This window comes from Corvus cornix, chromosome 1 (genome assembly GCF_000738735.6).
Source record: "Corvus cornix cornix isolate S_Up_H32 chromosome 1, ASM73873v5, whole genome shotgun sequence".
NCBI classification, from domain to species: domain Eukaryota; kingdom Metazoa; phylum Chordata; class Aves; order Passeriformes; family Corvidae; genus Corvus; species Corvus cornix.
In genome coordinates, this window is record NC_046332.1 from 29,473,365 (window position 1) to 29,486,524 (window position 13,160).

At 41.6% G+C, this 13,160-nt stretch overlaps 1 protein-coding gene across 2 annotated transcripts in view; it reads right to left on the bottom strand.

Moving 5' to 3' along the window:
* TEAD4 (TEA domain transcription factor 4) overlaps positions 1-13,160 on the bottom strand; it is a 51,564-nt gene that overhangs the window by 8,213 nt on the left and 30,191 nt on the right. For both annotated transcript variants that reach the window (XM_039561239.1, XM_039561247.1), the window contains exons 4-10: positions 12,175-12,239; positions 11,457-11,519; positions 7,461-7,595; positions 6,641-6,684; positions 6,015-6,070; positions 5,144-5,274; positions 4,020-4,193 (exon numbers count right to left, since the gene is read on the bottom strand). In XM_039561239.1, the coding sequence (XP_039417173.1) occupies positions 4,020-4,193; positions 5,144-5,274; positions 6,015-6,070; positions 6,641-6,684; positions 7,461-7,595; positions 11,457-11,519; positions 12,175-12,239 (668 nt within the window). The remainder of the gene's footprint in view (positions 1-4,019; positions 4,194-5,143; positions 5,275-6,014; positions 6,071-6,640; positions 6,685-7,460; positions 7,596-11,456; positions 11,520-12,174; positions 12,240-13,160) is intronic.

Below are 13,160 nucleotides of genomic sequence, written 5' to 3' on the forward strand. Positions count from 1 at the left end.
TCTTTTACAGACAAAGGTAGAAGATCAAATAAATGAGGCATATTACAAGCTAAATCCGAGTTATGAGCCACCAACTGGACCATACTACTTTATCTGACAAAGTCAGGGCTCTTGCTTTCTGTCCAAGAAGTTCCAGATGCAAAAACCTGTGCACACTCTGGCATAGCAGCAATCTGATGTGTCTGGGATGTGTTCAACTCCCTAGCGCAAGCTCAGCACAGATGACATCCATAGCTTGCCTGATGACTTCCAAACATGCTGAAACTACAATCACTGACATATCTGTGATCCACATACAGCATGCAAGAGTGAATCTACCTGCTTTGGGAGAAACATCTGAGATTCCCTCCTTTCCAGAGAAGTAAGCAGAATGTTTAGTAACCTACAAGACAAGATTTCTAGAGAGAAGAGATGGGATTTGTTCCAGGAAGTGCATAGTACCCCTCCACAAGTTAATATGCTCCTCTCTCCCTTCCATCTCTGAAAAAGATTCTTTGGAAATTCCTCAGCAATTCAGTCTTTCAATCTGCTTTTTGCTGTCAATAATCTCTATACCGTTGAACACTGTGGGGAACAACTTTGGTGAAAAAAGTACCACTGGCAGAGTCCCCTTACATAAGGCAGCAACTAGAGGTGGTGCTGGTGATGGCACATGAAACTAGTGTGTGCAAAAATCATAAAATTCTCTGTTTCTAACTTGTTTGCTGCCTCGTAAGGAGTACCAAGAACAGACTGGACATAGGGACCAAATTGGCATTCCTTGCTCTCCAGGCAGTTTCTGCCAGGTTGGAATTGAAGGCATCCAGTGGGCAAGGCAGGGTGCTGAGGGCAATTTGCACTGCTGCTGTTTTGACTGCATTTGCTTGTGACAGGAGAGAAGCCAAGTGCAGGAACAGCAGTTTCCAGCCCACCCCTTCAGGGCTTTCCCACAAAAGTATATTTAATTTAGCTGAAAGAAAATGCTCAGTGATTTGACTGCCTATCACCAAGAAGAAATCACTACATACATTCTTCACAGGCAGGACAGGGCTCCCAAGAAATTCCCCTGATTCACGTCTCTACAGATGGCTGCTCTCTGCAAAGTACTACCTGTCCTGGATTCCTGGTTTGTCATTTTCCTTCTGTCTTCCATCCAGAGTCTCACAACTTCTGAAAACTCCAAGATGCAAGTGCACCATTCTACTAACGTGCAAAGCCCTGAGAACGCCTCTTCCCCAAACTATTAATAACGATCCATACAGGAGGAGTTCACGGGGAGAAGCAAGGAACAGGTGGCAGAGATAATATTAGCCTGGAGAAGAGCGGGGCTGCCACTGCCCATGTGTTGGGAGGCTGATGTCTCACATTCATTGTCGTGTGCTAGAATGCACTTGGAGCACAGAGAAATGTCACACAGATGTCATACACAACTTGCCAACCCAAGTCCAAAAATCAGTTCATTGTACCAAATTCCCAATGCCAAAATCAAGGAAGAATTGCAAACACTGCAACACTGCTTATGTTTCAAACTCATCAACTTTTAACTCTTAGCTACATATATAGGTATAAACAATTTAAAGCACCTTTGAACAAATGTGGACATCTCTATCTCAGTCATACTAGATCCTCAATGCTGCCAGTGATGTCAAGAAACCCCAAGCCTGGTGTTTAGAATTAGGCTTCTGGTGCACAACAGATCATCTGGTATATTCAACGCTTACTGTACCAATGGCAGGTTCATGCCTCAGGTTCTTCAAGCCTAAGACTGCATATATCCAACTCCAGCTTATTCATTCCTTGTTTTTTTTAAAGTCTTTGTCACCTGCAACCACAATTTCAATTCAGAACCTCTGAAAAATCAATCATATCTTCATGTCTCAAAACATCCCTTCAGGTATTTAATTCTACTCACCATTTTATCCTAAAATGATGCTATAAATTCAAGTGTAGTAACTGCTTTATCCAATATATCTTTGAACATCAACAGTATATTTGTATAACTGTCCAGAGCTATCAGGCAGCAAAATGAAAAAGCACCCTAGCACATACCGCTACAAAAGCATAAAAATGCAGAGGGATATAAAAATTTCTGCTGAAATCTGGTTTTCTTCTTTTTTTGGTGTTAATCATATTGCCTTATCTGTGAAAAGTGTTTGTTTACTTATTTGCTTCTTGTAAGTCTTAGAAGCTTCCAGTTAACAAATTACTTGGCCTGTAAACTTTGCCTATTTCTAAGTGACAACCTGTAATGCTACCAATAAAACCTGACGTTAAACCCAACAAGGCAAGGGTACCATAAAAAGAAACAGAATGTCAAAATATTAAACCAAGCCCAGAAATATTTCTGTCCTTGTAAGTATAGAGTTGCAGAGCCCCACAAAATCATGTACACACTGGAGTAAAGATGTTCCAAATCCTATGTCACATCTCTTAAAAATCAAGCCAAATTCCAGTGAGTTGATACCCTCTGAACACAAGATACCTTACATGGGAACAGAAAGAGCCCAACTTGATGACATGCCACCATCTAAATCTTTCAAAACCCTGACAGAGGTTGGTCTGACATGGTGCATAGGCCACATTAATACTTTTGATATTAAAAGCCAAATTATCACAATTGCCAAACCGAACCACAAAAGCAAAAAAGCACAATTTTGTCAATTTTGATAAATAAAATCACAGTTGCACCAGATCACAATTTCATGATGATTTCTCTCTCTTCAAGTCAAGGAGTTCAAAGTGTTTTATTCTCTCTATGTAACATCTCCCTCTAAGCTCTTCCTTTTGGTTCTTGAAACCTCCTAAGCACAAAAGGCAATCGATACCTTTCAAAGGGTGCCCTGTCAAAGGATACACTTCCCAGCAAGGTGCTGTTGTCTCTCTGAGCCAGAACCGAGCTAATCTTCCACCTTTTGTTTTCAGCACCCCAGGCAAGCTTTGTTGTACTTTGCCAGGAGCTAATCCCATGAAGGGCCCAGATCAGTAGCATGGAGACTGCAGGTAGTAAAATTACGTGTCCCCAAAAATCACCAGCAAGCAACACTCTAGGCACAGGCACTTGAGCAGCAGACTCCCAGCCAGCATTCTCCAACTCATTTCTGGAAAGGCTAGGCTTGGGACAGCTGGGAAGTTGCATCTCAAGGCACTTAACTCTTCCTTCTGAAAGCACCAGTCAGGAGGCTTTCTAGTGCCAGTTTGTATGAAGAGAATGAGATAAAAAAGCTCATTTCTCATCATCTCACTCTGACCTGAGGTTGAATTACGTGGTAAACTCAAGGTGAAATGCTCCAAATCCCATTACACATTCCCTCAGCCATCTAGTGTACAACTGCCCTGAGCTACTGTTATTTTTAATTTTGTAATACTTATGATAATATCGATCACCAAAGCTATTTTGTTTGTACCTTGAAGCACAATGGCGCCATTTTTTCAAATTTCAGCTAAATCACAAAAATCCAAATTGAGTGAGTAGGCTTTTGCCGGGCTGATTTCTGCCAATTTACCAGAAGTCATTTCAGTAATATATTATCATCATAATCCAATTTCATTATATGTTTCTCTTATCTTTTGCTCTGCCAGCAGTAAATATGCATCTATAAATTATTAGTACTTGGATAACACAAAATGCAACTACAGAGAGAGGAGAAGAGATGGAAAAGTATTGCCTCTGACTGAGGAGTTACACAACACTGAGAGAAGTGAATGCATAAGAGTATGCAGAGAATAATTTCCCCTGCGTTCTTTACTTATACATAAATGAAAATTCTAGAAGGCCCAAGTCACCAATAGCAAATCTTCAGACAGTAGTCAAGAACAACTCTACAGATGGACAATGTGAAAGATACATCTTGCTACAGACAGAAAGCATGCCTTGCGGGGTCAAGGGAAGATCTCCAGTGACAGTCATGGCTGTATTAAGTTGCCTACACAGGCTAAAATTTGTTGGGAGGCAGCAGTTTTCTAACAGCCAGCGAGGTCACAGCTTTCAAAGTGAGAAACTTCATAGCAAAAGGGTACCCTGTAAAGGGCCCTTCCCTTACCCAGAATTTGACAAGGAAGAAGGCATTAGCTGGCCCCCTTTCAAAGAGCTCCTTCAGGCCCCCTTTTTTCTCAGGGAACTTGTCATAGATCTGCCGGATATCCACTGCCTCGAGGTAGGGGTCATTGTAGCTGGGGCTTGACTGCCCAATGTGCACAAACAGGTGTTTGTTATACTGCAAGAAGAAAAACATGGAATTAGGAAATTGTTCAATACCATTCAGTACATACTGAACATTCATTGTCCTTCACGGAAGACTACCGGAAGTCAATGAAGATTTGATAGCATTTTCTAAAAGAGCAGAAGAAATCAACAGAAATATCTGCTAATACCAGCTCATGCTGTTCTTTCCTTCTTATCAATACACCATGCTTCTTCCTTCTCTGAAACACTATTGTTGGGTTTTTTCTTCCTGTATTCACTCCTAAGCCATTGCCTCATGCTGCTGCTATACAGTCTGAAATAACCTGAGACACAGAGTGTTACCTGCGATGGATCACTCAGTCAAACATCAATGCTCTTGTCCTATGAAGAGCCTAAAATCCCACAGCAAGGTACCAGCCAAATAACACTATCTTTTTTGAACTTTCCTATCTCAGCCCATCACCTGAGCACATCTCAAGATGCAGAATCACAAGGTTTAGTGAGACAGGCTAATCTTACTACTTCCACTTCATAGGTGGCACCATGGAAACACAGTGATGCAAATTCATCCCAGTTGCCCCCAATTTCAAGTTCTCATCACACCAGAGAAACACATGGCTTTATGTGATCTTAGCAACATCTGATTTTGGGTTCTATATTGGACTCTTATCTTACAAGGCTGGAGAGAACAACCAGAATAGCCTGGCATGGGTTTATGACCTCAGTGCCTTGGGCTCTGGTGTATGAATGCCCATGATCCTGGAGAGGGAGGCCAGAAGCACCTTGCACAGAGATGGATCTACCACTATTTATCCTCTAAGAGGAGGATATCTGGTGTTTCCCAAAGAGGCCTTTCTGTTCTCTGAAGAGTAATGAAGCAAGTATTTCATACTCAGAGAGTAGTATAACATATCCATGATGAACAGGAGCTGTCTGAAGATACAAAATTAATGAGGGGTGGAAGCAAGGTGTGTTTCTTACTGTGTCTTGGTCTTGTTGTTGTTCCAAGAATGCAGAGAACTCTAACATCCAAAGTTTGGAGCTAGCAACCCTTCGTCCTTGCCAAGCTGGTGCTGATGGGGAAGGTGAGAGGCCAGTAGGAGACTCAAACCCTAAGCACACAGGATTTATATAACAATAATTAAGGAAAAAATGGCAATAACTTTTCAGTAGAGCACCTGCTATCAAAGCTGACTCATTACATTTTCTTATGGCTTCACTCATCAAGCAAAAACATCATTCATAAGGTCCCCAGTCTACCTGTGCTCTAAATGGCTTGTCAGTCACCCTCTGCTCAGACAGCACTATCAGGGTAGGTCATGATGTAAAAGACAAACTACCCGGGTTTGACACCAGAGAAAATGTGTTCAGCAATTTTAAAAGGACTCAGATGGAGCCCTAAAGGAGCAGTGAAATGAACTGTTTAGTATCAGAATGAGGTGTCACCATTACCTTCGCAAAATGGGGAAGCTGAGATGGAAAAGACATTTGTTATTCAAATTACTCAGAAATTAGGAAGGCAATCATGTTATGACAGAGAACACAGTGGAAGACCAGTAGAGATATGTAAACTTTGGTTTTTTGCTGAGCCAGGAGAAAAAACAAACCCAACACAACCAATATAAACAGAAAGAAAAGTTTTGTAAAATAAAACAAAATTTAAAAGCTTCAGCTCTCTCAGTAAAAGAATGGAAACAGATACTAAGAGGAAATCATTAAAAAATTAATTTTTGGCTCATTGAAATGTTTCAATAGGTAATTTTTTTTCAATTTACTTTCAAGATTTTTAGTGTTGGCCGATTTTGAAGTTGAAATACAATTTCAAAGGAAGGAGCTACATTTCCTTACCTACCTGGTAATGGAAGCGGAGGCTGTACAGCATAAGGTTGTTGAGAAAATGGTTTCACGCTACAGAATTACACAAAAAAAGGTAGTTAATAAAAAACCAACCAGACAAAAAATATTCTTCACCAACTGTTTGCACAGATTAGATCAAGCATTTCTCCTTGGGGACAAAGTGTCTTTTGGAAATTATCTTTCTGTGTGGGCAAAAGAGGGTCATGGGGGAAAAACTCAGAAAGCAGTAAGGGGACAGGGCTGGACAGATTAAAATTTCCCTGCAGGTGTTCAGCAGGTCCTCCCTCCGGATTTGTTTTTCTGAGATCCCTATCAGCCTCTTAATACACTGGTGCCCATTTACTTATCCTTTCCTTTCAACTACAAGTAGTTTTATATCTCTGCAAGTGGATATAGGTCTGGGCTGGATGCCTCTCAGACATTTAGGCCCAAATTCAGAGACATTCAACACCCACAAGTGAACACAGCTTTCAGGAGAGCTCAGCTTTATTTTAACACTACTATAAGAAAAATGAAGATTTTAGCATTTCATAGATCTTGCAATAGCTGATGGTGCTCCTTGGGCAGCAGAGAAAACAGCAGAAGCACCTGCTTTGGATGCTCACATGAAGGAATACTTACTCCTGGGAAGATCCAGCTTGGCCTGGCAATGGTCCTTGCCAAAACTGAAAGAAAACAACACATAGACAAAAGTCACCACTCTTAAGATAAGAGATGAAACGCAAGGCTTGCTCTTTTTTGAGGAAACAAATTGCAAGCTCACAGACCTTCAAAGATGTGAACGAGTTATCTCTTCTTCCTACATTCCTGGTTTCATTCTTGTGGAGATGCTGACTGGTCTCTTTTTTTTTCATTCTATACATTACTACTACTCACATGCAAGAAACTGACCCAAAAGTGATCTCTGATGTTAAATATTATGCATGCACCTTGTGGCTCCATCCTCAAAGCTTTTACGATGCTCACTGTCTTGGAAGGACCATCTTCCCCAGGAAAGTTCCACAGGAGTTATTATGGCAGAAATCAATGCTCAGCAAATGCTCACTAGGCCCAGCTCATAGGTATGGGGATGCTGACAGACCTTATTTGTGAAGGATTTCATGTAAGGGCCATCTGATCTAAGTGCTGAGAATGAGCTCAGTAATTATGAGAAAGGGTCAGGATAGCCCAAACAGATTTATTCCAACAAGATGCTGGACTAAGAAAGTGATACTGATTGTTTTCTCTCTTGTATCATTAAAAAAATATACATAGTGAAACTATTGTTTTACATCAGTGTGAGCAAAGAATAGGACAAAACTGTTGAAGCCATATGACAGAGTTATTCTACAGAGTCAATGCCTTTTGGCCCATTCTGTCTCAGTTCTCAGGATTTTCCTGAGCAGGTCCCAACATCTTTTCAAATACTCTCAAAACTCCACCAAGACACTGATCCACTCACCCCAGAAACAGCAGGGTAGGCTGGTCGCGGGAGACCAGGCAAGGCCATTTTACTGTGGAAGGCAGTTGCAGAGATAATCTGGGCAGATGACATTGTAGCCATACTCTGCATGGCTTTATCTTTAGCTGCCTGATCCTATGAGTAAGAGCAGAAAGAGAAAACACAGGATTATTATAATGATTAACAAGTTGCCAGCTCTAATGCTGTACAACCAGGATTCTCATCAGCTTCTCTGTAGGGAACAAGCATCTCTGAAAACCCGGGCAGCAAATTCACCAGTAACTGTGGTGAGAACTCTTCGAAGCTGTAGGGCTGTCACTCATTACTATAGCTTCAGATGTGATTAATCATCCTTTCTGAAATGCTGGTTTAAAGACTGCTAAACATTTATCCTTTCTGTCTGAGGGCTTTCAACCACACAGATGAAAAGTTTTGTTATGGAAAGTACACCCCTACTTGATTCTTGTGTTTTAATAATTGGTAAGAATATTCAATGGGAAGGACTCTTCATTATAAAAAAAAAAACCCTCTGAGGAAAAGGTCACAAAAAAGAGATTGTCATCATCACTGCAAAAAAGACTACCTCAATTTGGGATTGCATTAGTCTCAGGTAGAGTTGATCATTTTATTCCCATCTCCAGAGAAACATGAAACCTTAGTAATCTCCAGGGCACATATGCAGGGACATCCCTTTCTGTATTTTAACAGGACTGTAGATTTACACATAATTTTACAGGCAACGACAGTGCCATAATTAGTGGGTCTGAGGTACGCATAAAACAAACTGCATTCTTCACTTCTTCTTTCAAGGAATAAATAGACAAACAGAAACACTTCCCCACATTCTGCCTTTCCTCCTACATCCCCTACAATCAATCTTCATCCTTCAGACATTCCACATTTATCTGTGTCATTATAATTACCACAGAAAACACACAGATTAATTCATAGCTTGAAGAAACTGCTGAAAGAGGTACCTTCTTCAGGAATTCTCACTTCCCACTTGCATTCATTGAACTGCAGTAAGTTGTCACCCTTGGGCTTCCATTCTTTCCAACCCCTCCAATTTATCTAAGGTTTTCTAAAGTTCAAAGCCCAAATATCCTAATGTGTCTAACCATTAAAAAAAAAAAAAAAAAAAAAAAAGAAGTGGAGGAGGCATACAAAAAAAAATCTCAAAAATAAATGCAAATGTTCAAGTGGAATGATCAGTAGAAATGGGCAAAACTTGTGCATCTTTTTTAGAGCTGTGTCTCCTGTTAGTACCATTCAAGTGAATGGAAGGGAAACATTTTAAATGCTGAGAAAGTTGGTAATATTCTCCAAAGCTATGGAAAACTTTTTCAGAATCCAGTTTAAATGATGCCTTAGAGAATAACTGAAGGATTACCTACTTTTTTTAAGGGAAATTATTATTTTCTGTTGTTTTCTTAATATACGTAAGGACTATTTCCCATGTGCCATTGCAGAAAAGGATTTTTTTCCTTCCCTTATTTTCTCACTGGAAAAATTGTATTTGTGTACCTGAGTTCATACATGATTTTATGGGGAAGATGCATTTACTTGTGGAGGTATTAGAAGTTAAAAGAAAACGTAAAATAATTAAGGAAGGAAAGTATTTTACCTATTAACCTCTGCTGTGTTTCTGTTTTGTTTAAATGCTTGACAGACTGCTGGAAAGAGCATGTTTTTAGAAAATACATCTCCTTTCTGTTTCAGCCAACAGTTCTGTACTCATTTCAAGTGTTTTCCAGTACAAATAAAAAAGAAGAAGAAAAAAAGGAGCAATAAAAACTTTTACCAAACATTTGCAATGTTTACATTTTCTTTTATTATTCTTAAAACACATAATAATGATGATGGTGATTATGATGGCGACGATAATACTACCATTTCCCACTTTTTTCCTTAGTGCACATGACATCTATTAGCCACCCAGGGCACGGAAAAACTGCTGACTTTTGGGAACAGTTTTCTTCAGGCTTTACCCTATTTCCCACCTCTATCTGTTGCAGACACAGTGCACACTTAAAGAAGTTTAAAGCTTTTAAAAAAACACAGTTTGTGTGGAGACGGAAGCATTGCAGTGACTGCTCTGAAAAGTCATCACGTAGCTGCTCTGATCTCTAGGATATAAATATGAAAACATGTACTTGCTATGGAAAATGAACAGTGACAGGAGAACACACAGCTGCCAGCAGGACCTTGGAAGAAGGGCAGCAGTTTCTGTGGTTTCATTTCCTTGCTCTATGGAAATGGCCAGCAAAAGCAAACAAGTAAATGAGTTGAATCAGTGCTCCCGACTTGCCACTGCAGGCGGAAAGGAACAGCCTGGTCCTGGGGAAGGGTTCTCTGCAGGCAGCTGGGCAGAGCTCACAGCATGGCCTGGGTGGTGTAAAAGGACAGCAGCCAATGGCTCCATGGAGCTCCCCAAGACACCTTCGTTCCCTGAGAACAAAACCGGCCAGCTCCTGTGAGCTAAGTGGAAACAGGCTCGGCTGACTGGCTTTTCAATCATGCCCAACCCCAGAGCTGTGACACACGAGGAACAGAATCAAGGTTACAGATGTAAGCAGCAGTGAAGCTTTTAACACCCCGGGCAGTTGTTGTTTCCTGCTCGCTCTAACTTGCCTCTCCAGCAGGCCTGCACCTGAATTGACCACTTAACAGCACCACAGGTTTCAAGCTTAGGCAGCCCTACTTGGGTGCACTGAATTAGATAGTTGTAATTTGTGCCTCCTTCTCTTTATCAGAGCAGCTGGAAACACAACAGGCTAATAAAAGACACAGCACAGCTTTCTAAAATGGGGCTGGGATGTGGGGGTGCAGTCATAGCTTAGAGGCAATCACTGCTTGCAACAGAGCTGCATGCACGTCAGTACTGGGCAACACCGAGTGCCAACAGCTGGGACTGTCCTGGGAGTGCCCAGGACAGTCCATTTGTCCTGGTGCCCAGTGAGGAGCTGCCCAGACAGCCAAGAGGAAGCACATACTAATAGCCATCCCCTCAGCAGTCAGGGACAGACTGGGCTGTCAAGGTTATCGTCACCTGAAGCATGGAAGATCAGGGAAGCAAACTCTCTTCCTTCCAGATTACTTATGGCCATACCAATCAGAAAGGTCAGCACTCACCTTCCTTCTCTGGCTGTCTCAGTGAAACATAACAAGGCCCAGACCTCACATCCTGCTCAGCAAGCCCTTTCTGGATAGCTCACATTCTAACAGGGGACACCCTCTTGTGCAATTGTCACATACAAACTTGACCTTCTCAGCGTTTCTGGCAATTCAGCCTAAGCACATAAACCATTTCCCTGCATCAAATCTGAGTGGAAATAAATGTCAAGAGGTTCATTAGGGTGATCTTGGAGCTTTTCCTATGGAAAGGAAAACACAGCTTTTCTCAAGCAAGTATTCAACCACTTTCTCTTTCTCATTAGCTCAGGCCTCTTCAAATCAGGTCTGAATTAATCAAGGAACAAAGTCTATTCAGTTGGCACCATTTTACCTGAGAAGATGCCAGCTGGCTTTATTGCTTCCTCTCAGTGGACAACTCCACATCATCACCTCTAGTAGAGGTGGAGCTGGTGCTCTAGTAACTGTAAGGCTACTTTTTCCCAAGGCCACCACAACACCAGGGACTGCTTACTGGTCAGCATTTGTAACCATAAAGCCCTCCTCCTCAGGTAAACACTCTTTGCACACTCCTAAGTCTAAGGGTCTTTCAGATTTGAATGACAACAGCATAAACCAGAGGCAGAAATAAGACACATGAAATTTAAAAAGTTATTGTTTCTTTATTCTTTAAATAGAATTGCTCCAGACGTCACAGAGCTTCAACAATAATGAATGTTTGCACAACATTTCCTGGGAAGAACCTTTTCCTCTCCAGCTTACTACAGTTCAGTGACAAATCTCAGGCTTTTTTAAGGCTGTTCATAGAGGGAACAGCTGACTGGGGGGGGGCTTGTGTGATATGTTAAGGGATATCCATCATACCTTGAGCTTGGCTTGGATCTCTCTGGCTTTCCGCCTTGCTAGGACCTGGATGTGACTAGATACCTGCATTGAAAGACAAAATTCCATCTTCATTCCAGAGGAATACTTGGTAGCTTCTTGTAGAAGTAAACACACTTTAGGCAGTTATTTAGGGTTGGGGGTAGGAGGGACTGGAGATAACAACGAGCTCCTTTTCTGAACATAACTCCAGTGCCATGAAATGGGGTGGAGGGCCAGCAAAGATGGGCCATCTAAGGCAGGTCTAGGCTGCTCAGTGCTTTGTCCAGCATAGCCTGCATAATCATTCCCGAATTACAAAGATTCCTTTTTCATCTTGTGCACCAGGCATTTTCAAAATCATCATTGCTGTCTTGTCTGCCTGGGCTGAACAAGGAACCTTCATGCAGAGAACCACTGATGTTCCCTGAAACATTCATTAGTAGTAGGCCAAGCAAATAAAATCACACTATTTAACAGTAGAAAAATTTGTGGGTCACAAATGTGATTGGGAGACATGAGCATCAGAAACCTACTGAGCTGACTCTTCCTGCCATTCTTATTAACCAGCTCAGCACAACAGAAAAAAAAGTCAGCAAAGACTTTGGAGAAAAGTCAGAAACTACCAACAAGTGAACAGCGAGAAATTTGTTCTCGTTAGCCCTCATAATCTCTAGTGGCCCAAAGAAGCTAATGTTTACAGGGAAAACGGTACACTTACCTGTTTCCTTGTGCGTGTTTTCCCTGTTCTCAGCTTAATATAGCGGGCAATCAACTCATTTCGGCCTGGAACAGAGAAATAATGCAAATACAAGCTTAGAAAGCAATGACCTCAGCGAAAAAGATAGGCAATTCCATTGTGCATCTGTAGAGAGCAGCAGCAGGATGATTCTGTCACACTCTTTTCTTTCTTACAAAGGAACTTATTAGCACACATGGCAGACATCTGAGTGTCAGGAGCAGTCTCCTACAACATCCCCATAGGCACACTGACATCGTATGGGCCAGATAATTGGACAAGGGGGTTGACGAAAATTGGCTGAACAGATGGATGGGGTCCCAGTTGACAATGAGCTGACAATGAGCCAGCAATGCACCCTTATGGCAAATCCCAGTTGTCAACAGGTCAAGTGATCCTTCAGCTCCACTCAGCACTGTTGAGGTAACATTTGGAGTACTGAGTCCAGTTCTGGTCTCCTCAGCACGAGAAAGGTGTGGACATACTGGAGCAAGTCCAGCAAGAAGTCAGCAAAAATTATTAAGAAACTGGAGCATCTTACCTATGAGGAGAGGCTGAGAGAGATGGGTCTGTTCAGCCTGGAGAGGACTCAGGGGCAGTTTTTAATCAATAATAAAATAAATACCTGATGGGAGGCAATGAAGGGAAAAAGAGAGCCACCCTCCTCTCAATAGCACCCAGTGATAGAACTAGAAACAACTGACACAAATTAACACATACGAAATTCTGTCTAAAAAGAAAAAAAAAGGAAAAAAAAGAAAAACCCAATTGTTTTTTACTATAAGGGTGGTTAAACATTGGCACAGGCTGCCCAAAGAGGTTGTAGTCTCCATCCTTGGAGGATAGTCACAACCTACTGGACACTGCTTGAGCAGCAGGGCCAGACTAGGCAGTCTGAAGAGATCCCTTCCAAGCAAAAGGAGCCTGTCATTTTGTGTAACTAAGTCCAAGCAAATAAACATGGAAAC